The sequence below is a fragment of the Mastomys coucha genome, unplaced genomic scaffold, assembly GCF_008632895.1.
Source record: "Mastomys coucha isolate ucsf_1 unplaced genomic scaffold, UCSF_Mcou_1 pScaffold3, whole genome shotgun sequence".
NCBI classification, from domain to species: Eukaryota; Metazoa; Chordata; class Mammalia; order Rodentia; family Muridae; genus Mastomys; species Mastomys coucha.
Window position 1 is genome coordinate 67,660,745 of NW_022196909.1, and position 27,076 is coordinate 67,687,820.

Sequence of the window (27,076 nt, forward strand, 5' to 3'; positions counted from 1 at the left end):
TTTTTGGAGGGGAACCTGAGAAAGGAGATATTGTAAGTAAAAGAAACATCTAATAAAAAAAGAATGGATATAAGACCAATTTTGGAGGTACGACTAATTAATTGACTAATCTTTTTCTGGTTGGGATGAGGAACAACAATGAATCAAAGCTGTCTTTGAGGTGTGCACTTGAGTCACAAACCTAATTTCATGCTGTTAGGTGTGTCTGCTTGTGTTTGTGAATAAGAGGGAAATATGTCTACAAGCAAGACTTGGGGTTTTCATGTGGGCATTTGCGTGCGTGTGTGTGTGTGTGTGTGTGTGTGTGTGTGTGTGTGTGCGTGTGCGTGTGCGTGTGCGTGTGTGTGTGTGTGTGTGTGTGTGTGTGTGTGTGTGTTTAATCATGGCTACAGGGGTCTTGATAAGATATAAGGAGTATCATACAAAAAAAAGTGACCTTGTATGAAAAAGAATGTGTTATGACTTGGGATAGCTCTTAAAACAGGCCATACAAAGTCAGTTGGGGCTAGAGAGCAGCTCTCTTATATGATAAGCAAACCAGTTTAAAATCTTCACTTTCCCATAATTTCCCTTTGATGGTGACTAAGTTTTCTTTGAGACATTGTTTTCTACTACTGTTTGTTTTTAACAACTGTGAGAAGCACTGGGGAATGAAACTACAGGCTGTTTGTGGTTATCAGAAGAGGTCTTTCAATCTTTAAAATGAATTCTTTGAGAAATTGCTACAATGTATTTAGATCACACTTACTCCTAAGTTCTTCCAAGGGTCCCTATGGCCTGTTTCCATCTTCACAGCCTTTGGATTTATTGTTTCTTTGTTTCCTTATAGGACACTGAATCCAATTAGTGCTACATAGGCTACATACATTGGAGTAGTCTCAAACTGCCAGGTGGTGTACTTCTGAGGACAACTTACTTTTCCTTGTCCAGCAGCCATCAACTACCAATAACTATCAGCTCATGGTGGAGCATCATGAGTCCCCACCCCAGAGAAGCTGAAAGATGATTGGCTTGATATATGTAAGTCTTCTGCAGGCAGTCTCGGTTACCCCACCTCTAGCTGATGCAGTCATTCCCCTGCTAGCTCAGCTTGTTCCAGGAGCTAAGGCCTGCTCTATAGGAGGGAAATCATATCATATGCTGCAAACCTAGATTAGACTTGGCTAGAGAGGTTTTTTTTCACACTTCTGAGCTAGTTGCTCTGGCTTGGCCCTATGTAGCCTCTGACTCTAACCTGTATTTCACTCTTAGACTTGGGAGTAAAATGCATTTTCTTTACACAGCACAGCTGATAAAGACTTAGAGTATCATTTGTTTCTGTTCACAGATTTGCATGAAAGCTGGGCGGGGGATTCCCCCTCATGACTGGTGGCCAGACTTGTTCTTTGATCTGTGAGATGGTTAAGAATGTTTTTTACTATGTGTGAAAGGAAATCACTCATCTTTATTGAGGAAAATAGATTGATAAGATGATCCTTTATGAAGGTCCATTATTCTAGTACAAAAGAATAGCCATTTCTCTTAAACAATTTGGCAGTTGGATCTACTCAAAATCTTCCAAAGTCAAAAAAAGTAACCCATGGTATGCTGAGCTTATTGATGACTTTTATATCATGAGTTGGCAAATCATGGCCAGTATGCAGAAGGCTGCTTGTTTTCATAAATAAAGATTTGCTAGAAAACAACTGTGCTCATGGCTTCCATATTGTCTGTGGCTAATTCTTTACTTCAATGGCCGTGGTGAGTAGCTGAATGAGAATCTAGGTGAACTACATGAATGAATTTTTTATTGTCTGGTATATTATAGAATATATTTGCTGACCTCCACAAATAAATAACCCCATTCTAAAGTTGAACATATCAACGGAGCCTTCTCTGGTTTGTACAGCTCTTTATTTTCTTCTGTCAATTATATGTTAGATCTTTTTCCTGACAGAAGAAACACTGGAATCAGAAAGTAAATAGTATGCATAAATCTGTTTCTTACAAAACTGTCTGCTTAGTGTCAGATAATGAATCTAAAGGCAAGGTCATCAGAATGCTGTGATAGAACAACGCTTTTCTAGATATTGGGTTTCGCCTTCAGTTCTAGAGAAGTGTGTTCTGTGTGTCAGGAGAGGCGAGCAGGTTGGGAAGAAACATGACTGTTCTGCCTTAGATGCATGCCAAGTTGTGACTAAGGGCAATCTGGCAAAGCATTCACCAGGAGTTGAGTTTGTGCAGTGGAGCAAATATTCAGTATGGTTGTTGTCAGCACATTCTCAGAATGTGCTAAATGCCACCTAAAATGGTAATTATATATTTAAAGAGACTCAATAAGTAATTCTAATCCACTTCATTTCAATGTTTACTTTCTAACTTCCAATTTTCCTCAGATATTTATGCTTCTTACATAGTACTTGCTGTCTTTCCTATACTGTGTTGCCGAAGCTTGAAAGCACTGATTCAAATGAAATGTTAGGTTTTTATATATCCTGGCTTATTTTACTCAATGTATAAATAATAGAGGGATAATTTCCCTTTCAAGCTATCAGTAGGAGAATTCTCATTTCTTTGATAAACACTTTTTTATTTTTTATTTTTTGTGTTCAAAGAAACTCATTGTGTACTGATAAGTATCCATGACCTTGAAGTTCAGGATTTGAGGCCATATCTTGGCTTTTCTAGTGATTAACATTTTGAGGATAGCCACCTTACTGAAGCTCTCCATTTCTTTATCTCTAAAGTCTCTTCTAACCCAAACTAAGATGACTTTTCATATTTCACCACAGATTAATTATTCATAAGTTCAGTCTTCTCTGGGGTGTTCATGGGACCTATATTTCCTTTCCTAAGAAGTAGAAAACACAATCATAAACTATTTTACCTGTGTAAAAGATAGAGCTGATAACAGGCAAGACTTAGCTTACACTACCACCAAATTTCAAAACTACTGATACTAAGCCAGACTGTGCTCAGTGGACACTTTTAGTGACAAAAAAATGCAGCTTACCTCCTGTAGCTGTTTGGCACACTATGTAGATGTGTTGTGACAGTTGTAAAAATAATGCCTGAGAATACGTAGCAATTAAACAGAGACCCCAAAGCATGAATACATGCAGCACATCTTTATCTAACTCCCCTCTTCTAACTGTATCTCTTTTAACTAGGCTTTTTTGTAAATAAAATAAACTTGCTTTGATTATTACATACAGAATACTAATATATCAAATCATATGACATAAACTATAGAGGTGAGGAATGTAATGAAAAAACAAAAGAGGTGCCAGATGCTGGGAGAAGTAAGCAACTAAATTAGCATGGCAGTTCAGGGAGCCTCCATAGTTGGATGAATCTAAACCTTCTACTGGTATTTGGGAGGAGGAAGACTAATCCAACATAGATGCTCATATTTGCAGGTTCACCCAGATATCCTGGTTGGATGCTTCTATAAAGGATGAATATATGGAGGAAGATGGGTTTGTAATGACATTTAGAGGGATCATGGAAGAAGGTAGGACCTGGATAAGATTCTGCAAAAATTAGAGATGTCGACCATACTAACTGGCAGCCATGAGAGTGAAACTCTCTTGCTCATTGGGACAGTAGTTGTCTGACAGTCCCAGGCACTATGCTCTAAAATACATCATTCTGTTGGCACAGAAAGCAAGCTTCCCATGGACTATTTCTGGCACTAACGTCAGTGAGTGAAGTAGGGGTGCTAGTGTAGGCTTGTGTATCAGACTATAGCTCTTAATGGTCTCCCCAATATCTTAGAATTGCCTTGTATGCTGTTATCCACTTTTCCTCCCTTGCTTCTTTCTCACTTGACTTCAAAACCACAAGACTTCTTCACAAGGTTTGTTTCAGGGAGGGCCTGGAATAGCACACCAGTGGTTTATATGCAAAAGCAGTATTAAGTCACATGTTTAATACTTCTGTGAGAGTTATTGACAGGGGCTGGCAGAATATCTTCATGGTCTAAGTGTTTGTTCTGCAAGTATGAGGACATAAGGTAGAAACTTCAGTCCTTTCTCCAAACAAAAACTGGACATGGCTTAACATTCTTGTAAGCAGCGTTGATGGTGGGAGACTGATAGATGCTGAGAGCTGACTGGTAAGACTACATAGCTGAAAACCATGAGCTGTTCCAGTAAGAGACAGTCTTTCAAGTCACCTTAATGAAGGATAGATTCTAAATAGAACAAGCATTTTGCACCAAGCAGGCGTATACTTCTTCTGAGGCTGAGTATGGAATTTGCTGATCATACACACTTTCCTTTTCCTCTTACAGTGTAACCTTTTTAAAAAGCATCTGTTTTATTGCAAAGGAAGGAAAATGAGATGGAAATGAAATATGTTCCTTAAAGTATTATTCATAAAGTAGACTTGTTATCAGAAAACCATAATAAAATAAACTTTAGGAGTCATGTAAAAATTCTCATTTTTTGGTACTTACTGGATTTGTGACTCTAAGGAATAGCATACATCTCAACCTCCACAATTATGGAAAGATTCACTTAGGACCAGTCTGTGAGAAGTTAAGCCAGAACTTTGTGTAATGCATGTGGCTGAGTACCAAGAATATAGTACAAGCTTAGTAAATAACCCTAAAGACACTTTGATGTATTGTAAATTCAGCTTTTCCTGTGATTCATGCTGAGTGCTTGTTGAGTGTGTTCAGTAATGAGTTATCGACATTTCTCCTTGGTTTCAAGCAAGCAGTAGCTCTGTTGGTCTACAATTTGGAAAATGTTGAATGAGGATGCTGGAACTCTTGACTGAAGAAGCATGGAGACGGGGTTGTTTTAGATTTCATGTTCCTTGACTCTTCTTGCTCCTAATCATTAGAATTGTTACATACTCTTTAAAAGGAATAAACCTTTCATTGTTGCCATTGTTTATTTAAGGGCAAAGGAAATTTGGAGTAAAACTGAAACAAATAAACAAATAAAATAAAATAAACCCTTAGCACATTCACATCAGGTCAATATCACTAGGTCTTCCTTCCTTCCTTCCTTCCTTCCTTCCTTCCTTCCTTCCTTCCTTCCTTCCTTCCTTCCTCCCTTCTTTCCTTCCCCTTCTCCACTTTCCAAATATCCTGAATTAAAACAAAACTTTATTTTCCAAGTTTGATAAACCATGTGTGTTTGAAATTGTGAAACTTTGAATAGCATTGTAAGAAGTGGCCTCCACAGAGATGGGGTCCAAATTATCTTGGTGATCTAGTTTTGAGCTGTTTTTATTTCTTGCTTTAATCTCTAAAGCATTCAGATTTTCTCTATATAAATTCTACCCCCCTTTTATTTATTCTTCTCTCATATATCACATCCTGACTGCAGTTCCCTTCCCCTCCTGCAGATTCGCTCACCTACCTCCTTACTTCCCCCATCAACTCCTCACCCCACTCTGCCTCTCTTTAGAAAAGAGCAGACCTCCCAGGGACATCAACCAAACATAGCATAACAAGGTACAATCAGACCAGGCATATAACCTCATATTAAGGATGAATGAAATAACTCAGTAGAAGGAAAGGGGTCGCAAAGACAGAGAAGAGTCAAAGACAGGCCCTGCTCACACTGTTAGCAATCCCTCAAGAGCTACTCAGCCATAACATATATGCAGAGGACTGACAATTGAAACCCATATAGACTCCTCAAGTGAGCCCACTTGAGGCCTTGTCAGTTGATTCTGTGGGCTGTTGTATTCTTGTGGTGTACTTGATCCCCCTGGCTCTGTCAATCCATCCTATTTCTCTCTTGGAGGACTTCAGGAGCTCTGAATGATACTTGGTGGGACTCTGAATCTGTTCCCAGAGATCCTGTCTCTGTTCTCTCTGATGACGATTAGGCTAGGTTCTGGATACAGCACATTTTGTAGGCATGACAAACTGTAGTTTGAAGGGTTTGTGACTGGGTTGATGTCCCAGTCTCCCTTCTTGAGGCCTTGCCTGGTTACAGAGGATATCTGGTTCAAGTCCTGAGCCCCCTACTATTAGGAGTCTTCACTAATGTCACCCTCTAAGATTCCATGGACTTTGCATTGCACTCCCCAAAAGTCCTCCCTATCTCCAATTGTTTCTCTTCCTCCACCATACCAACTTGATCCCACCTGTGCCCATCCCCCTATATGCCCTAAGTCCTCTTGGGTAATCTATTTTCCCTTTCTAGGTAGTTAATTTTGTCCCTTTTTGAGGCTTCCTTGTTACTAAGACTCTCTGTGTCTATGGATTATAGCAGGATTATCTTTTAATTTACAATTATTATCTACTTATAAGTGAATATATACCATGTTTGTCTTTCTTTGTCTGGGTTACCTCATTCAGGACAAGTTTGTTTCCTAGCTCCATCCATTTGCAAGCAAATTTCATAAAATCATTTTTCAAAGCAACAGAGTAATACTTCATTATGTAAATGTGTCATATTTTTTGAAAAATCCATTCTTCAGTTGAGGAATATCTAGGCTATTTTCAGTTCTTGGCTATTATGAATAAAGCTGCTATAACTATAGTTGAGCAAGTGTTCTTGTGGTAGGATGGATCATCCTTTGAGTATATGCCAAGGAGTGGTATATCTGAGTCTTGAGGTAGATCAAGTCTGAATTTTCTGAGCAAGAGTAGTGATATCCAAAGTGATTGTATAAGTTGACCTTTCTACCACAAATGGAGGTGTGTTTCCCTGTTCTACATCCTCAACAGCAGAAGCTGTTGCTTGAGGTTTTTATCTTAGCCATCCTAACAGGTATAAAATAGAATCTGAAAGTTGTTTTGGTTTGCACTTCCTTAATGGCTAATGATGTTAAACATTTCATTCTTTCTTTCTTTTTCTTTCTTTATAGCTAAGTTTTTATATAATGTATTTTGATTGTTTCTCCCGCCCCCAATTCCTCCCAGATCTTTCCCATCTCTCTACCCATCTAACTTTACATTCTTTTTTTCTACTGTGAAATAGTATTTTCTTTCTTTCTTTCTTTCTTTCTTTCTTTCTTTCTTTCTTTCTTTCTTTCTTTCTGTCCTTTCTTTCTTTCTTCCTTCTTTCCTTTCTTTCTTTCTTTCTTTCTTTCTTTCTTTCTTTCTTTCTTTCTTTCTTTCTTTCTTTCTTTCTTTCTTTGCTCTCCCTTCTATCTGCTCCCTCACATTTCCCTACATTGGGGCATCGAACACCCTCAGGCCCAAGGACCTCTCCTCCCACTGATGTCCAACAAGATCATCCTCTACCACATATGCAGACAGTACCTTGGGTCCCTCCATGTGTATTCTTTGGTTGGTAGTCCAGTCCCCTGAAGCTCCAGAGAGTCTGGCCTGTTGAAACTGTTGCTCCTTCCATGGACTGCAACCCCGCTCAGCTCCTTCAGCCCTTTTTCTAACACCTTTATCAGGGCCCTATGAGCTCAGTCCAGTGATTGGTTGAGAGCATTTGCCTCTGTATTTATCAGGCTCTGGCAGAGCATCTCAGGAGACAGCCATATCAGGCTTCCATCAACAAGCACTTCCTGGCATCCATAATGGAGTCCAGGTTTGGTGGCTGTATACGGGATGGATCCCTAGGTGGGACAATCTCTGGTCCCTTTCCTTCAGTCTCTGCTCGACTATTTGTCTCCATATTTCCTCTTGTGAGTAATGTGTTCACCCTTCTAAGAAGCACTGAAGTATCCACCCCGTTTTGGTCTTCCTGTTTCTTAGACTTCATATGGTCTGTGAAATAAATCGTGGGTCTTCTGAACTTTTGGGCTAATATCCACTTACCAGTGAGTACATATTGTGTGTGTTATTTAGTGACTGGTTTACCTCACTCAAGTTCGATCCATTTGCCTAAGAATTTCATGAAGTCACTGTTTTTAATAGCTGAGTAGTATTCCATTGTGTAAATGTACCACATTTTCTGTGTCCATTGCTCTGTTGAGGGACATCTGGATTACTTCCAGCTTTTGGCTATTATAAGTAAGGATGTGATGAACAAAGTGGAGCATGTGACCTTATTACATGTTGGAGCATCTTCTGAGTATATGCCCTGGAGTGGTATAGCTGGGTCCTCAGAACTATGTCCAATTTTCTGAGGAATTGACAAGTTGATTTCCAGAGTGGTTGTACCAGCTTGCAATCCCACCAGCAATGGAGGAGTGTGTCTCTTTCTCTACATTCTCATCATCATCTGCTGTCATCTGAGTTTTTGATCTTAGCCGTTCTAACTGGTGTGAGGTGGAATCTGAGGGTTGTTTTGATTTATATTTCCCTGATGACTAAGGATGTTGAACATTTCTTTGGGTGCTTCTTGGCCATTCAAATTTCCTCAATTGAGAATTTTCTGTTTAGCTCTGGCTTCCATTTTTAATAGCAATTTTAATAGCATTTTCATGTGGATCTTTGCAGTCTAACTTCTTGAGTTCTTTGTATATATTGGATATTAGCCCTCTATCAGATGTGAGATTGGTAAGATCTTTTTCCAATCTGTTGGTTGCTATTTTGTCCTATTGACAGTGTCCTTTGCCTTACAGAAGCTTTGCATTTTTATGAGGTCCTATTTGTAGATTCTTGATCTTAGAGCATAAGTCATTGGTGTTCTGGTCAGGAACTTTTCCCCTATGCCCATGTGTTCCAGAATTTTCCCCACTTTCTCTTCTTTTAGTTTCAGTGTATCTGGTTTTATGTGGAGGTCCTTGATCCAGTTGGACTTGAGCTTTGCACAGGAAGATAAAAATTGATCAATTTTCATTCTTCTACATGTTGACTGCCAGTGGAACCAGCTTCATTTTTTGAAAATGCTGTATTTTTTTTCCACTGGATGGTTTTAGCTCCTTTGTCAAAGATCAAGTGACCATACTTGTGTGGACTCATTTCTGAGTCTTCAATTCTATTCCATTGATCTTCCTGCCTGTCACTGTACCAATACCATGCAGTTTTTATCACTATTGCTTTGTAGTACAGCTTGTGTTCAGGGATGGTTATTCCCCCAGAAGTTCTTTTATTATTGAGAATAGTTTTTGCTATCCTATGTTTTTTGTTATTCCAAATGAATTTGAGAATTGCTCTTTCTAACTCTATGAAGAATTGAGTTTGAATTTTGATGGGAATTGCATTAAATCTCTAGATTGCTTCCTGCAAGATGGCCATTTTTACTATATTAATCCTGCCAATCCACAAGCATAGGAGATATTTCCACCTTCTGAGGTCTTATTTGATTTCTGCCTTCAGAGACTTGAAATTCTTGTTCTTTCACTTGTCTGGTTCGAGTCACACTAAGATATTTTATATTGTTTGTAACTATTGTGAAGGATGTCATTTCCTTAATATCTTTCTCAGTCTGTTTCTTAGCCTTAGGTAGGCCCATTCTCATAGACTCCTGAGAATTTCCATTTCCCTAGACTTGTAGCTTATCCTAAGAATAACCCACACCACTGATTTCAACTCTCCTTCCATGTTCTTTCATTGAAAGGCTTCTGTAAGGCAAAAAACACTGTCAAAATTACAAGAAGTTTTTATGCACTTTGGATGTCAATCCTCTGTCAGTTGGGGAGTTGATAAAGATCTTTTCCAATTCTGATAGACGCTGTTTTATTCTATTGACAATATCCTTTGCTTTACAAAACCTTCTCAGTTTCATGAGGCCCCATTTATTACTTGTCAATTCTAGTGCCCAAATAGTTGTGGTTCTTCTTAGGAAGTCATCTCACATGCCAAGGAGTTCAGGACTCTTCCCTGCTTGGTCTCCTATCAGCTTCAGTATATCTTGTTTCATATAGTTACCTTTGATCCAGTTGGACTTGAGTTTTGTACAAGGTAATAGATACGAAGCTATTTGCATTGTTCTGCATGCCAGCATCCACTTAGACCAGCACTAGTTGTTGAAAATGCTCTTTTCTCTCCATTGTATATTTCTGACTTCTTTATCAAAAATTAGGTGTTCATATATGGGCCTGTGTACTGGAGGATTTCCACAGAGATATCTGGCCAGGCCAGGTGTGAGGGTTCAGGTGAAGGGGAGAGACCTTGATCAGGGAGGGAGAATTGCCTCCTCTGCCTCAGCTGTTGCAGACACTTCTGTCACTCCAAGATGCTGCACTGGTCGCTCTGCACTGAGTCAGGCTGGGCTAAGCCTGAGGGGGTTTAGGGGAGGTTGACTAGCTAGTGAGGGGTGCAGGGGAGCTTCTTGTGGTGTTTCCAGACAGCAGGTCTCTTCTCTAGTGGCAGTATTACAACTCCTATGACAGAAGCTCTCAGATGACAGAATAATTCTCACCACACCTTTATTCCTTCTGGACAGGATCTTTATATACAGTTTTGAGGTGGATTGGGTCTGATTGTAGGTGCTTCCTATTGGCTTGGTCTGAGAGGTTGGGGATACCTCATCTAAATATGGGAGGGCTTGGAGTGCTGCCTCTATATGACTCTTTATGATGGCCATAAACCTCGGGGCAGGGGACTATGGGTCGGAGTCTGCAGCTATATAACAGGGGCCTGGTTCCAGGAGCAGCCAAGGCTCCTATGGTCCCTTCAGGATCTCCAGGGCTTCTAGCCTTAGTTCAACCTTACTAGGCTTCCTCTCACGGGCCACCGCCCTACATCCATAAGTCTGTAGATTTACATTGGGTCTTTGATTTGATTCTTTTGATCAGTATGTCTGTTTTTATGCCAATATCATATGGTTTTTATTGCTATTGCTCTGTAGTACAGCTTGAAATCAGGGATGGGATATTCTTTTATTGTATAGGATGTGATACTGATACTGTTAACACAGCATCAGGATATTGAACATATAATTACAACTTAAAAAACCCACTTAGTAATTATTAAATTCTATTCAAGATTTTACTTAAAATAGAAACAAAGGACTAAGCATTGTTCATACTCTACTCTGAGATATCGTGCCATATTGAGCAACTAAAATATTCTTCACCATGACCATACAGATTAAAGTGAAAAAAAATCACTCATGTCTCAATAGCCTTTATATTTATACCTGTGTGGATGAAATAGTTAAAACATGGCCATATGCTTAGTACTTTATCCTTAGTTTTTCTCTTTGCTAAATATTATCTTCTGGGCGCATGCATTTGCCTGAATAGGACTGAATATTTGGCCCATTTAGCCTCAGTGTAAACAGATTTACCCAAGCTTACATTTAGAGATGGCTGACTGTCTAGCTTCTGGGTTTGTGGCAGGGCAGAGCAAAATGGCCATGCTTACCCTTCAAAGGACTCACCCACATTGACTCACTTCCTCTAGCTATGGTCACCTTCTAAAGTTTCCAGAATCTCACAAAATAACGCCTTCATCCTGGGACCAAATATTAAGCACAGGAGCTTCCAAAGGATATTCTGTATTCATGCCATGATGGAGTTTACAGAAAATACACGATGAGTTTTCTTGTAGCAAACTGATTTCCCTTTTATACACTTGTGTCCCAAGGTAACTATTCAATTCTAAAATATATTTTACCATAGAAGGTACAAACTCTACTTTTCTCCGTCAATTGTATTTATCCTTGGAAATCAAAGGTATTATTAACTGAAATCCTGGTAGAGACTTGTTTATTTTGGCACTTCCGACCTACATGGTAATTACTGTTACTATATGCAGCCAGAGTTAAAATTGACACAAGGTTTCTACTTTCTAACCCTCTGCTTAAGAATCACTTGCATCTTTTAACTAAAGGCTGAGTGACTTAGTAACTCCTAAAGAGAGTTGGCCTAGAGAGTTTATAAATCTGCACCTGGGTCTGTCACTCTTGCTATAAAGAAGTCGCCTACTTTCTACTTTTTCTCCAAGTAGAGGAGGAAAATCCACACCCTGGAATAGACTCAAGTTACAGGAGCTCTAGGAGATTGAATACACTGTCATAGTGATATTGCAGAGAGTGTGGTAGATAGATGTAGACAAGTACAAAAAGAAAGGAGAAGAGGGTTGATTAAGTGTCAGAGTGTGGCTTAGTAGCTTTGATACCCTTTGTGTCCTGCAGGAAACAGCTGGAATATACTTTTCCCTCTAACTTTGTAAGCACACAAAGTTTCTTACTAGATTTGAAAGACATTGTGTCTAAAATTCACCACAAGATGGACACTAAATGTTCAAACTCATGAACCCTGGATGACGTTTCATAGCAGACCACAGCATGGCTTTTTAAAGATATACTACATATAGCACATGTAAAATCCAAACAGTATAGATATTATAAAATAAAATTAATCAGAGTGGAAGAACCCCCTGTACTCTATGTTCTTTAGTCACTCTTTCCTTAAGGACAATCACTAATTTAACCTTTAACCCATTATCTTAGTTACTGTTCTATTGCTTTGAAGAGACACTGCAACCAAGGCAACTATTCTAAGAGAAAGCACTTAACTGGAGCTTTGAGTATAGTCACAGAAATTATCCATTATTTTCATGGAGAGGACCACGGCTGTAGGCAGGTCCTGGAGCAATAGCTGAGAGATAGATCCTGATTTGTAGGCAGAATACATCACTGGCTCAGTTGTGAACTTTTGAAACATCAAAGCCCACCACTAGTGACACAGATGACCTTAATATTTCTCTCACATTGCCACTCTCTAATGACTAAATATTCAAATATGAGCATGAAACTATGGACCTGTAAAGGCCTTTCTTATTCAAGCCACCATGCCCATCAATAAATTTTGTTATTTTTTTACTTATTATAAGTGAATTTGTATTCACTCTACTCATGTCTATCTGGCTATTTTGATTTAGTTTGATTTTAGGAAAATCCATGCACTATAAATAAGCCATTCATGGTGGTGTATGACATTGTATTATGTATAAATGTCTCTAATACTGATGCATTGTTGAAGTAGCCAGATTACTGTTGTTAACTTAAAACCATGGATGAGAGTATAAGGGCTTGATATCATCTCTCCAAGCTGATGATTTCCATCTTTCTTATGGAAGCCTTCTTGGGGGCAGTAATTGGTTTTAAATAGACTAAGTAAACCCCTAGTAAACTTATGCCAAACAAAATCTCCATTCAAGAGCCGCCATGCTCTAGGGGACTGCTGGGTGACTGCTCACCAAGAAGTGTGCTTTGACACCAAGATCAAACGTGGCTTGAGTGACAGAAGCAGAAGGTCCTTGGCATAGGCAGATGCACCAGCCCTAAATCTCGCTTATCTTCTGGAAAGCATCTAATCTCCAAACCTAGAGCTAGGCATATAGGCTTGATATTCATGATCTGAAAGCTAACATTCTGAAGTTGGCAGATTGGAAAATAGATGGAAATGGGAAGGCGTATATTTTAGCTCCCAATTGGACTTGCAGAGCTGAATCGAGAAGCTGACTTGTATTTTTATCACCTTTGCAGGGGCTCCGTTTTGGTGCCTATTGGATATTGTTCCTATAAAGAATGAGAAAGGAGATGTAGTCCTTTTCCTGGCCTCGTTCAAAGATATAACAGACACGAAAGTGAAGATTTCTTCAGAAGATAAAAAAGAAGGTGCGTATGGTTTTCATAAATAAAACAGAGCTGGCAAAACATACTGAAATCACTCAAAAATTTGGGAAAAAATTGCCTTTTGGATACCAGCAACTGATAACTATTGATGTCTCATAGTCAATATGTGATGTATATATAAAAACCATGGAGATGTGCATTTACAATCTCATCTTTGTAGTGACCACTCACTTGACAGGAATGAAGTTTGAATACCTCTGTGACTCACGTGAAGACAAAAAAATAGCGTCACATATGTCTCAGTCCTCTTGACTTCATCAGGAAATAGACGCATTGACTGGATGAATTGCTTTAAAGTGATGTGATTAAATAGATAGAAGTGTGGGTGTCAATTGGTGTATAGTAGGTAAAGGTGCAGTGTGATGCTTGTTAGATGAAATGTTACTGACAACCATGCACCCTGTATCATACAGCATGTACTATACCACATGCTAAGCTCATTCATAGTCATAAATGACCTTGGCAAACACCTTTGGAAAGCCTGTGAAAGCTTATATTATTAACCTTCTGCCCTTTAGTTTTATATGAAGAAAGTACTTGTATTTCAAGCTCTCTAACAAAAGTCAGCAGTGATAAAATATTAGCATTGTTATAAGCAGAAATGGGGTCTAGTAACTAGAGAAAAAGATTCTGCTCTGTGTAGGTTAGTGTGTAGCAAGCTGTTTGTTAGATATTTCAACCCTAACTTTTAGTGCATGAGTGTTTCTTATACAGTAGCTCATGGAATAACAACTCAAGGGAAAGAATATTGAGTTTGGTTTTAGATAATACTAAAAAAATATCTCTTAAAAGGTGTGGCCCACTCAAGCTTATCTGCAACATGGCAGTTCATCTAAGTGATATAAATTAAGTATTGATTAGTTAGTTCCACACAGAAACTTATTTGATGACTTCATTTAAAAACTGCAAAGTTTGTTACTTTTATTCGAACAAATCCTTGAATCATTAACTGCTACATTGCTGAGGTTTTATCTGGCATGTAGGGAATGATGCTTTAGAGAAAGTGCTGCTAGGTGTGGAATGTAGTAGAGACAAGCCTTCTACTGCACCACTGTGAACTGTTTATACCTGTGAAAGCTTACAACTAGTGATCCAGTACACACTTACATCTAGTGTGTTTATGTGTGTGATGGGGAGTGGTGCAGAGATCAGCAGAAGCCTCCCATTCATAAAATTCCCATGTCCTTGTCCATGTGTGTAACTGTGTATCAGGAGAATTTAACAAGAAATTCTGTTTATTTCTTATCTATAAAATTTATTTAATATAAAATTTGAGTCTGTATAGTCATGATTTTGACAACTTAGATTCTTAGTTGTCTAAAGTCTTTCCTCCCAGTTATATTTCTTGAAAAGAAATAAAAAAAAAAAACCATGATTCTGTGTTAGTGTAATTAGCTTGGCAAAGGTTTTTTGATCACAGAATTCTCAAAAATGGGAAGGAAGTTAACATTGTTTTTTAGGATTGAAAAATAAACACTTGTGAATTCAACAAATGCTGAAACTTTATTTTTTTAATGAATTTGGATTTAATCAAATAAATGTAATAAAATAGATTTAATTTTAAGCATTATATTTAACCTTTAACATAACTGTAAGAAATTAATAGTGGATTGAATAATTCTGCAAATGTACAGTAATTAGTGTCTATCAGCAGCAAAGTCAGAATTTGAGATGCCATCAACTACATCTCAACTCAAATCCAGCATCTTCCAGCCACTCTCAGGAGGAATAGAGAGAAATGAGCATTGCTGTCTGTGTGCATCCAGGAAAAAAGGCCAAGACCTGGCGAGGGGGCCAAGACCATAGCGAGGCACGGAAGAGACCTCGTACCAACATTAAGAAAGATGAAGGCAGAGATATGCTCACCAGAGTGTGTAAGGGAGAGACTGGTTCTGTAGCACAGCATCTGAAGAGTGATGAGATAGACACGAGACATTCCTCACACTCTTTTTCACTAACTTTACTAACTCCCTCATGTTTGAAAGCATCACATTGAAACCAAGGAGACACAACCATAGTGCTTCATCACATGATGTTGGCTCATGTGAAGCAGGTTTTAAGTTCAGCCATTTAAGCGTTAGCTAATAAAGCATCCCTCCCTCAAAAAACAAAAAACAAAAAAACAAAACAAACAAGAACAAAACACTTATTTGATTACCATGTCACCTTTCAACAATCTTGATTTTTCTGGCTAAGCCAAGCTTGCCTAATTACTCTCAGGAAAACTGTACTTCTTTCTATTTGCTTACTTAGGTCCTTGATTTTTCCCACTTGTGATATCTTTATTACCATTATTTCCCAGACACAGTATAGACACTGAGTCGTCACTTCCTGAATGGTTGATTTTCCTAGAGCATTTTTTTCCCTTATATACCAGTGTTTTCAAAAATTTCTTTCCTCCCAGCTCATTTATACGTGATTGAAATTTACAAATTTCTTCGCACAGCAGTTCATATATAACCCTAATTTGGTTTTCCACTCATACCAGGTGAGGTTAATAACATCTGCTCCATTTTTTCTATGCATGAAGCCCACTGACATTATTTTCACTTATTTCATATGGAGTATCCCACATTTGCCATACAATGATGTTAGCACCAAATCAGGCAATCCAAATCACGGTTTCTAAGACAGGGGTGGAGAGGGCTTCAAATTTGTTTTGAGATTCTCTTGGGGAATGAATGCTAAGTCCAGTGGATAGCTGTGAGCCTCTCCTTCTGTATTAGTCAGGCGGGAACTGTCAGAGCCTCTCAGGAGACAGCTATATCAGGCCCCTGTCAGCCAGCACTTGCTGGCCTCCACAATACTGTCTGGGTTTGATGATTGAATATAGGAAGGATTCCCAGGTGGAACAGTCTCTGGATTGTCCTTCCTTCAGTCTCTGCTCCATAGTTAGCCTCTGCAACTCCTTCCGTGGGTATTTGTTCCCCCTTCTAAGAAAGAACAAAGTATCCACACTTTGGTCTTCCTTCTTCTTGAGTTTCTTTTGGTTTGTGGATAGTATTTTGGGTATTCTAAGCTTCTGGGCTAATATCCACTTATCAAATAGTGCATACCATGTGTATTCTTTTGTGATTGGGTTACCTCATTCAGGATGATGTTCTCCAGATCCATTCATTTCCCTAAGAATTTCATAAATTCATTATTTTTAATAGCTGAGAACTCCATTGTCTAGATGTACCACAATTTCTGTATCCATTCTTCTGTTGAGGGACATTGGGTTGTTTCCAATTTCTGGCTTTTATAAATAAGGCTGCTATGAACATAGTGGAACGTGTGTCCTTATTACATGTTGGAGTATATGCCCAGGGTATATGCCCAGGGGTGGTATAGCTGGGTCCTCTGGTAGTACTATGTGCAATTTCCAGAGGAACCACCACACTGATTTCCAGAGTGGTTGTACCAGTTTGCAATTCCACAAGCAATGAAGGAGTGTTCTTCTTTCTCCTCAACCTTGCCAGCATCTGCAGTCACCTGAGTTTTTGATCTTAGGCATCCTGAGTGGTATGAGGTGGAATCTCAGGGTTGTTTTGATTTGCATTTCTCTGATGACTAAGTATGTTGAATATTTCTTTAGGTGCTTCTCAGCCATTCAGTATTCCTCAGTTGAAAATTCTTTGTTTAGCTCTGTACCCCATTTTTAATAGGGTTATTTGATTCTCTGGACTCTAATTTCTTGAGATATTTGCATATATTGAACATTAGCCCTCTATTAAATATAGGATTGGTAAAGATATTTTCCCAATCTATTGGATGCTGTTTTGTCCTATTGACAGGGTCTTTTGCCTTACAGAAGCTTTGTAGTTTTATGACGTCCCATTTGTCAATTCTTGATCTTAGTGCATAAGCTATTGGTGTTCTGTTCAGGAAATTTTCCCCTGTGCCCATGTGCTCGAGGCTCTTTCCCACTTTCTCTTCTATTAGTTTCAGTGTATCTGGTTTGATGTGGAGGTCCTTGATCCACTTGGACTAGAGCTTTGTACAAAGAGATAGGAAAGGATCAATTTTCATTCTTCTACAAGCTAACTGCCAGTTGAGCCAGCACCATTTGTTGAAAATGCTATCTTTTTTCCACTGGATGGTTTTTAGCTCCTTTGGCAAAGATCAAGGTGTGTGGTTTCATTTCTGGGTCTTCAGTTCTATTCCACTGATCTATCTGCATGTCACTGTACCAGTACCATGAAGTTTTTATCACACTTGCTCTGTAGTACAGCTTAAGGTCAGGGATGGTGATTCTATGAGAAGTTTTTTTATTGTTGAGAATAGTTTTCACTATCCTAGGTTTTTTTTGTTATTCCAGATGAGTTTTCATTTGCTTTTTCCAAGTTCCTCTACTTATGAGCTCATTTATTTAATAAGCCTGTCATACCTGTGCAAAGCCTTTATGTGTTAGTGACTGTGAGGAAAGTAGAAGAAAAGGGCTGGGCATTTCTCCTCTGGTATTGTCTTCCTTTCTTTTTTATTATTTTTTTATTAATCATTACATTCACTCACATCTCAAACTATATCCCCCTTTCCAGTTACCCCTCTATAATCCCCCATTCCATCATCCCTTTACCCCCCCCCATTTTATTTGTGTAAATGAGGGTGATCCCCCCACTGCTCCAGCATCCCTCTAAGCTGGGGCATAAATCTCCAAAGGACCAAGGGCCTCCCCTTCCATTGATGTCAGACAAAGCCGTCTTCTGTTACATATGTATCTGGAAACATGGATCCCTTCCTGAACATTCCTTGGTTGGTGGTCTAGTCCCTGGATAGTCCAGACATTGTTCTTCTTATGGGGTTGCAACTCCCCCCGGTCCTCCAATTCTTCCTCCAGCTCCCTCACAGGAGTCCCCCAGTTCAGTCTGATTTCTGGCTGTGAATATCCACATCTGCATTGGTCAGGTGCTAGCAGAACCTCCCAGGAGGCAGCCACATCTGGTTCCTGTCAGCAAGGGGCCCTTGGCAACAATAACAGTGTCCAGGTTTGGTGTCTGCAGACAAGATGGATTCCCAAGTGGAATGGTCCCTGGATAGCTCTTCCTTCAGTCTCTGGTCCATATTTTGTCCTTGTCTTTCCTTTGGACAGGAACATTGTATGTGTGTGTGTGCGTGTGTGTGTGTGTGTGTGTGTGTGTATGTGTATATGTATGTATATATACATACATACACATGCATATACATACTTACACACATACATGCAAAGATACATACACATGCAACATACACACATATATACATACATACACATCCATGCATGCATACACACATACATACATTATAGTGTGAGATTTATACCTAAGAGTGTTGTTTTCTCAGGAAAATCCTTTAGAGTAATGTCACTACTAGGAAATGTATCACAGGCCTGTTGAAGTCATGAAGAAGCTTGGTACAGAAAGGTCAGAGTCTTCCTTACGTCAGAGCACACGTACAAGCACCCATTAGAGTGCTTGTGCATCTTGATTTGATGATTCAGGTACATAGTTTCTCACTTTCTTGGGTGCCATAAAAGTTCAAAGGATTCAATTAAATGTGACTTCAATTGTATTTCTTCTTGTAATAGGTTTTCCACAGAAAGCCAATGTATTGATCATGAAACTAAGCAAACTTTTTGACAACTCATTTATAAATATTACAGTATATTTTTAAAAATGGAGGAAAGCACTAGAAAGCACTGACTTCCTGAATACAGCTTTTAGATTTGTGTTGAAAGAATCATAGACTTAATTAAGGTTTTAATAATTTGTTTCAGTTGATGTTTCATCATTTTATCTGAAGGTATATGTGGTGGTCTGAATAAAAATGGCTCTTAGGGAGTGGCAATAGTAGATGTGGCCTTGTTGGAGTAAGTGTATAGTCGATTGGGAGTGGGATTTGAGATGCTCAAGCCTGGCCTAGTGTGCTCTCTCTCATCCTCCTGCCTGCAGATCCAGATATCTAACTCTCAGCTACCTCTCCAGCACCATGTCTGCCTGCACTCTACTATGCTCTCCATACTGATAATGGACTAAGCCTCTGAACCTATAAGCCAGTCTCAATTAAATGTTTTCCTTAATAAGACTTGTCATGATCATAGTGTCTCTTCATATCATTGGAACACTTACTAATACACAAAGTTAAATTCCAAGTTCATGTTTGCTGAGATTGTCATGTACCTCACATCAACTTCCAATTCCCCATTCTACATGCAAAGTTCTTATACACACATGGACTTCAGCTGAAGTTGAAAAGATTGGATGATATTTAAAATGTCACACATAACCAGTTCCCAGAACATGCTGAAGGCTTCTGGAAGACCTGACAGTGAGCTCTCTTTACTCACCAACATCTTACTCACCAAGAGGCCAGCATGACACACTGGAATCCACAAGTGCTTATCAGACTCTAGTGGGACCGCTAGCTGGCTGTGGCTGGCCTTCACGCAGTGCAGCTTGTTCCTTGTTTGGAGACAGGAATTTTATCTATCATCTGCTTTGTGTTTTGCTAGTATATGCTGTTGTCTTTCTAGAGTAAATATCATTCTCACATAATCACTTGTCATTAGAATGAAATTATTCGAGTTTAATGTGTAAAAATAAGTGATAATAGTGAGAAAAAAATCTGGTGATGCTGGTGAGCTAGATGAAGCTGGCAAATGGGAGTTTTTATGTGACCTAATGTCATACCTGTGGTGGCCTGTGCCTAGAAATCGGTGTAAAAATGACTTTTGAGGTATTGTAGTTAGGTACTGAATCCTGTATAGGATCTAACAATTGAAAAGACAGATGGCAATGGCCACCAGCAAGGTAGACGTGCATTTCCACTCCTGATGCTAAGGGAGGTCCTTCTTAATATTATTCTTCTTTTATTTTATTTTATATTTATTTATTTATTTATTTATTTATTTATTTATTTATTTTTTGAGACAGGGTTTCTCTGTATAGCCCTGGCTATCCTGGGACTTACTCTGTAGACCAAGCTGGCCTCAAACTCAGAAATCATTCTGCCTCTGCCTCCCAACGGCTAGGATTAAAGGCATGTGCCAGTATGGCCCATCTGGCATCCTTCTTTTAGCACTGGAAAACTGTAGACCCAATTTTCCTTTACAGGATCAGATCATGGATGTAAGACACTATGACTCTCATATGTGTCAAGTAAAAACAACCTATCCATTGGGGTCTGGGGTTTATTTCTGAATGATTTCTAATTCTGAAAATACCAGTTTCAGTGTTATTTAAAAGCCTTTGAAAATCCAAAGGCACACAAAAGACATTCCAATACTAGGTGGTGGTGCACACCTTTAATCCCAGCACTTGGGAAGCAGAGGCAGGTGGATTTCAGAGTTCAAGGCCAGCCTGATCTACAGAGTGAGTTCCAGGACAGCCAGGGCTACACAGAGAAACTCTGTCTTGAAAAACCAAAAAGAAAAAAAAAGAATTCTCCAATTGTAGTTTTTTGAAAAGATTTTACATTATGAGATGCTAGCACAAAAAAGAGGAGAAATGGTTCAAGGAACAAAAAGACAAAAAGGAATAAAAGGCTATCAGGAATCAGATGAAGGAAAGATCTGGCACAGACTCTGAACAGAGTGAAAAGTGGGCTCATGAACTGTGGGCATGTCAAAACTGATATCACAAGGAGATGATGGAGGTCCAGAAAAGGAGAGTTGCTTATTTGAATCTGATTTTCTTTTACTTTCTTTTTTTTTATTAGATATTTTGCTTTTATTAGATATTTCCTTTATTTACATGCCATATTTTCCAATTTCTCCTCCAAAAACAGCAACAACAACAACCAAAAAAAAAAAAAACAAACAAAAAAAAAAAAACAAAAAAGCAACAAGAACAAACCCCTGTTCCCTCCCCTTCCTCTGCTCATCACCTCACCCTCTCCCGCTTACTGGCACTGGCATTCCCCTACGCTGGGGCACAGAACCTCCACAGGGCCAAGGGCCTCTCCTCCCATTGGTGATCAACTTGGCCATCCTCTACTATACACATGCTGCCGTAGCAATCAGTCCCAACATGTGTACTCTTTGGTTGGTGGTTTAGTCCCTGGGAGCTCTGATTTTGAAAGAGAAACTATGAGGAAATGCTATTTGATGGCTTGCTTTCTAAGGCTTATGCTTAGCTAGTTTTCTTGTACAGCTCTAGACTTGCTTAGGGAATAGTACTACCTACCCTCAGTAGACTTAGCCCTTTCACATCAATTGTCAATTAAGACAACACCTACAGGTATGTCTATAGTCAATCTGATCTGGGTCGTCTTTCAATTTAGACTCCCTTCTCAGATGAATCTAGCCTGGTTAAAGTTGGCATTTTAAGCTAACTGGTACACTCCACTCCTTCCCTAATTGACACACATATTTCACTTTAAGCTAAAACCTTTTATTCCTTGTAACCCAATGTTTCATGTTAATATCATAATGTAAAACATTATTCAACTTTTAAAAGTCCTGCAGTGTTTAAAAATCCCCACACTTTAGGTATCCAAAGTCTTTTTAAAAACTCAAAGTCTTTTCATTGTGGGCTTCTGTATAATAAAAATATTAATTTAAATTAATTAATTTCCTATTCCAAAAGAGAATAACCAGGTCATTGTAATAAGCAGTATAAAGCAAAATCAAATTCTAACAATGTAAATTGAAAACCTATACTTGAAAGTATGGCATCTAGAACTCCTTTTATGTCTTCTGACTCCAAAAGGCTTGGGCAGTCCCAGTTCTGTGCCAACTAGAGCACATACTCCTTGCCTTGTAGCTTTAGTCTAGCTTTACTCTACACTGCTGTCATTGGCAGACAACCCATGTGTTGCTGACCAGTGGCAACGATAAGATTGGGTTTTCTGGAATATGGAGTCAGGGGGAAATTGGCTAGCCATGTTTATGTTACCTTAATCCACGTGGAAGGCACCTTAAAAATTAGACAAGAGGAGATGTGATCATCCAGTCATCTTCCATTTAATCAATCTTTTTGTTACAAGCCAACAGGTAGAATAGGTGAGGCAAAACCCCTCCCCCAAGTTCATCAGCATGCTGGCCCAATCAGCAGCTCCTTATTCGGTCTCTGGAAGTGGGACTTCCAATGTAACTGGAACCAGGAGCAAGGCGTGGCAAATAACAGGAGGTGAGCAGAGAGGTGTGGTTATGAGAGGCAGGCAGGGTCTGAAGAATCAGCCCTCAAGCCAGGAGGGTTACACCCATGGCCTTGTCTCCAATATCCTGGAATCTGCACAGCCACTAAGGCTAAACCTTTATCAGTTACATCTGCTGGCCTCTCTCAAACCCTTTCATGTAGTGCCAGGCTTTTGCCTCTCTCTATAACCCCTCAATCCTGCAGCTTTCATGTCTTCAAAACCAGAACCAAAGGTGTTCTCTTACACATTGTCAAGTTCAGTTTCCTGTTTGAGATGTAGCTTTGGCTCCATTGGAGCACAGCTTCTGATGTACTGACTCTGAGGACATGATCTTTTATTGTCACTTGTTAATCATAGCTGTTCCTTCAGTACAAGCTGATCATACTCCAAACTATAACTTCGATGATCTGTGTCAAAAACCTTGAAAGACTCTGTTTCCCTCAGAGTCTGTTGCCTGAATTTCTCTAAGCATCCCTTTCTCCTAAACTCATACAAGTTCTGAGCACTCAAACACACTCACACAAACACACACACTCATGTTTATCATACCAGTACCCCACTTCTTGGTACTAATTTCTGCCCTGGTTTCCTTTCTGTCATAAGTATTGTGTTTACAAGCGACGTAGGAAAGGATGACATATTTGGCTTATCCCTCCAGATCTCTGTTCATCACTGAGGAAAGTCACAGCAGAAACTCAACCAGAGACATGATGCAGAAATCACAGAAGATTGTTGCTTGGAGTTTGCTCACAGGCTCATCCTTAGCTAACTTTCTTAGACAAAGCAGACCCACATACATAGGTATGGTGCTGTCCACAATGGGGTGAGCTATTCTAAATTAACAATCAAGAGAATTCCCAGACATGCTCATAGGCCAAGGGCATCTGGTCCATTTCCATTGTGACTTGCTTTGCAGGTGACTATAAAATTTATCAAGTTGAAGCTAAAGAAAGGGAGAGAGATGGGAAGAGTATGCCACTCTTGGTTGGAGGATGGTAGATAAAGTGGACTATCTCATCTGTTACATTAACAAACAAATTGGTAGTATTTTCAACTGAACAATCAGAGAATTGGCAGTTACAATGGCAATTTGTAAAGCCATTACTGAAAACATAGTCTTGTCTGTAGGAAATTCTTCCATTTTAGACATGGAATAGAAGGACCTGGAAACTGATTTACCAGGGACCATTGAACTATTTATGCTGCATGCATCATATCTTGTATTGTTTAAAAGAATATGCATGACAAATTAAAAGTACCAAATGCATTCAGAAATCAATGCTCAGATCAATTGGCACCCACCCAAGCCAGTACTAACATATCAATAATAATAAATGTGAAAATATTCTTTTAAAAACAACATAAGCTGAACTAAATAAATAAAAAATAAAATAAATTTGTTGTGCTAAAAGTCATCATCTCGTATGGGGAGATTTGAGGCTAAGGTTCCTTTTTAGGCTGTTAAGGGATGGACATCATCCCAGGCTCTGGGGCCTGTGCTGCAAGAGAGGAATTTTCTAGTCAAGACTGACTCTGAAGATACATAGAAATATTTCCATCTAAAATATAAGAAAAGAAAATCTGAGCTGAGTAGGGGTTAGGAGGCAATTTCTATAGGGAACATTGGCCACTGAGATAATATAAAAGGCAGGATATGAAAAGGTGAACCAACGAGTCTTTTTCTCTGTAAGAGGTAGATGTGGTATCACATAAACACATACATTCACGTGTGTGTATGTGTGTGTGTGTGTGTGTGTGTGTGATCAAGTGTTAGCTAGCTAATTTCTCTATCCTCCAGTTATCAATACATCCCGGAAATACCAAAATAATAAAAAATACTGTAAAGCTTATAAATTCCATAAACTTGAAAATGAAGAATTTTCCTGCAGTCTTTTTTATTGCTGCTGTTGAATAATAATTAGAATTGATAAGGCCTCAAGCCCATTGTCCCTGAACTTACTTGTACATACAGTCCTTGGAAGGGCAGCTTTCTCCTTCTATCCTAAGCTCTGACTCATCCTGGATCCTAACTGAAACTCAGTCAGTTAGCTTGACAAGAAAGTTATTTCAGGATTTGTCACTTCACAACTTACGCCTTTTGATGCCGTCACCATAATCTTTAATTACCACATTCCATTCCATTCACACCACAGCAGAAATATCCAAAGAATGAAAAAAGATTAAACCTTATAAAAAATTCCAATAGGACATTGTGTAAGTTTCGTTAATTTCTGAAGAAGACCTGGAATCTCACTGAATTGCTGTTTCATTGGCTGAGAGAATCACACTGAGCTGAGAAACTTTCACATTCATATTTACTCAGAAAATGTAGACCTGCAGTGGCCTGTCAGAAGCTGCATCTCAATGAACAGGATTGGTTCCAGTCATTGGCTACATCAAAGCACTGTGCCAACCTCTAACCACATGTCCTCCCTTTTCAAATGCATCTTCGAATTTGCCAGAAACTAATCACTGTTTACAAAAAGAGATATTTTACTTCTGTGTTAATCTCATAATAAGATATAGGAAAGTAATTTCCAAAGAAATAACAGTGGGCAGTGCTCCTTTCCTGAAAAATTTGAGTGTCTTTAATTACTGGGCATTGACTATCTCATCAGCCTAAAGGCTAGGTATGGCTCATGTAAAACAAAACCATCTCAAATCATAAAAATAAAATAATAATAATTTTAAATCTCCCTACAAAGGACAAAAATAACCTGTGGCTATGTGAAGCATGTCTGAGATCCCAGAAATATGTGAACATGAACAGGAGAATCATTAGTACAAGGCCAGCTTGAGCCCTAGCAATCGAAACAAGAATGAGTTCTACCCAGATCACTTTTAGAAGGGTGGTAAAAGGAAAGTTCAAGTAATTTATTTGTTGATTCTAAATAATCTTTTTCCTCAAACATACAATTTTTTTGAGAGAAAATTCTTAGTTGATATAGTGAATCAGCCAAGTGTGGTGAAACATTATCATTGTTTTAAAGATGTGTTTTTATTTTTAAGTGATATGTATATGTATGTACATATGTGGGCATGCATGTGTCTGTAAGTTTGGATGCCTCTTGAGATCGGGAGACACTGTCAGATTTCCTGGAGCTGCAGGTGATAGTTAGCTGCTTCTCATGAGTGCTGAGAACCAAACTTGAGTCCTCTGCAAGAGAAGTGCATGCCTTTAACGACTGAGATACCTCTCTAACAGTTAGGATAAATTCTATTGTCCCAGAATTCAGGAGGTTGAGGCAGGAAAACTGCTATGCATTAGAGGATACATTGAGCCACAATAAACATCTTTCCATTCCTACAATATAAAGCTCTTTAAAAAAAAAAGATAATTGAGATTTTTTTTATTTAAAAACTGTTATTTAGCTGTTAAGAAGACTGTGCCATGTTACCAGTCTTGTTTACACCTGAAAAACTGATCCAGTTCCAGTTACTGGAAGAGTTTCTGGATTCCAGCCCGACGTATTAGATTCTATCTACATGGGTTACCTATAGTGAAAAGAGACCTGTCTATGGTTACATCCTTTTCCAGGAGACATCCATTCAGGGACTTCTCAGTTCAGATAGGGAAGCATTGAAGTATGAAAATCCAGCTCTCTGCCATCTTAATTTGGGTTTCAATTGCTGTGATGTTATACCATGACCAAAAAGCAAGTTAGGGAGGAAAGTTTGGAAGAACTTTGAAGCATCTTTCAAGCCCCAGGGCTGCTTATGGAACTGGCTTTGTTAAGACTCAGTATGGTCTTCCTTTTTTCTATATCCAGTGCTTCATTCCTAGTGTATTGAGGGCATATTCTAGAAATCTGATGGCATGTCCATCTGTTTTAGCTGACTTCCTAGGATACTTGGTTGCCCCCTTTGTGTGTGTGTGTCTGTCTGTCTGTCTGTCTGTCTATCTGTCTACCTGCTTGTGTGTGTCTCTGTGTATGTGTCTCTGTGTGTTTCTGTCTCTGTATATCTCTTTCTGTCTTTATCATACCCATTCACACCCACATTATCATACCCATTAATACACATATACACACACACATACACACACACTAAAAACCCATCAGTACATTAAGTTATTTTTTTATCCCCCCAAGGGATCAAGGCAGATTGTACTAATGCAAATTCCAGCGACGCTATCAAAAGCTAATTAATACTGAGAGCCTCAGTATCAAAGTGTAAATAACACCAAATCCTAGATCTCTAGCATTCCAGAAGAGCTATAATATGATAATAAAAGAATATGATAATAAAATTAAAACTTGACATAAGCCAAATCATGCTTAGTGTCTGTTTCTTTCTTTTTTTCTAGATATTTTCTTTATTTACATGTAAATTTCTCCATTCCCAGTTTCCCTCCAAAAAACAAAGAAACAAACAAAAACAACAAAAACAAACCCCTGTTGCCTCCCCCTTCCCCATGCCTGCCACCCCGCCCTCTCCCACTTTCTGGCCCTAGCATTCCCCTATACTGGGGCTCAGAACCTTCACAGGGCCGACGTCCTCTCCTCCTATTGATGATTGAATTTGCAATCCTCTACTATACA

At 38.9% G+C, this 27,076-nt stretch overlaps 1 protein-coding gene across 19 annotated transcripts in view; it reads left to right on the forward strand.

The window, feature by feature from the left end:
• Positions 1 to 27,076, forward strand: part of Kcnh8 (potassium voltage-gated channel subfamily H member 8) — a 413,545-nt gene that overhangs the window by 148,888 nt on the left and 237,581 nt on the right. For all 19 annotated transcript variants that reach the window (XR_004112587.1, XR_004112585.1, XR_004112584.1 and 16 more), the window contains one exon: positions 13,290 to 13,421. Coding sequence is in view for 3 of the 19 variants with exons in the window: in XM_031348795.1 (XP_031204655.1) it covers positions 13,290 to 13,421 (132 nt within the window). In the remaining 16 variants the exon portion in view is untranslated. The remainder of the gene's footprint in view (positions 1 to 13,289; positions 13,422 to 27,076) is intronic.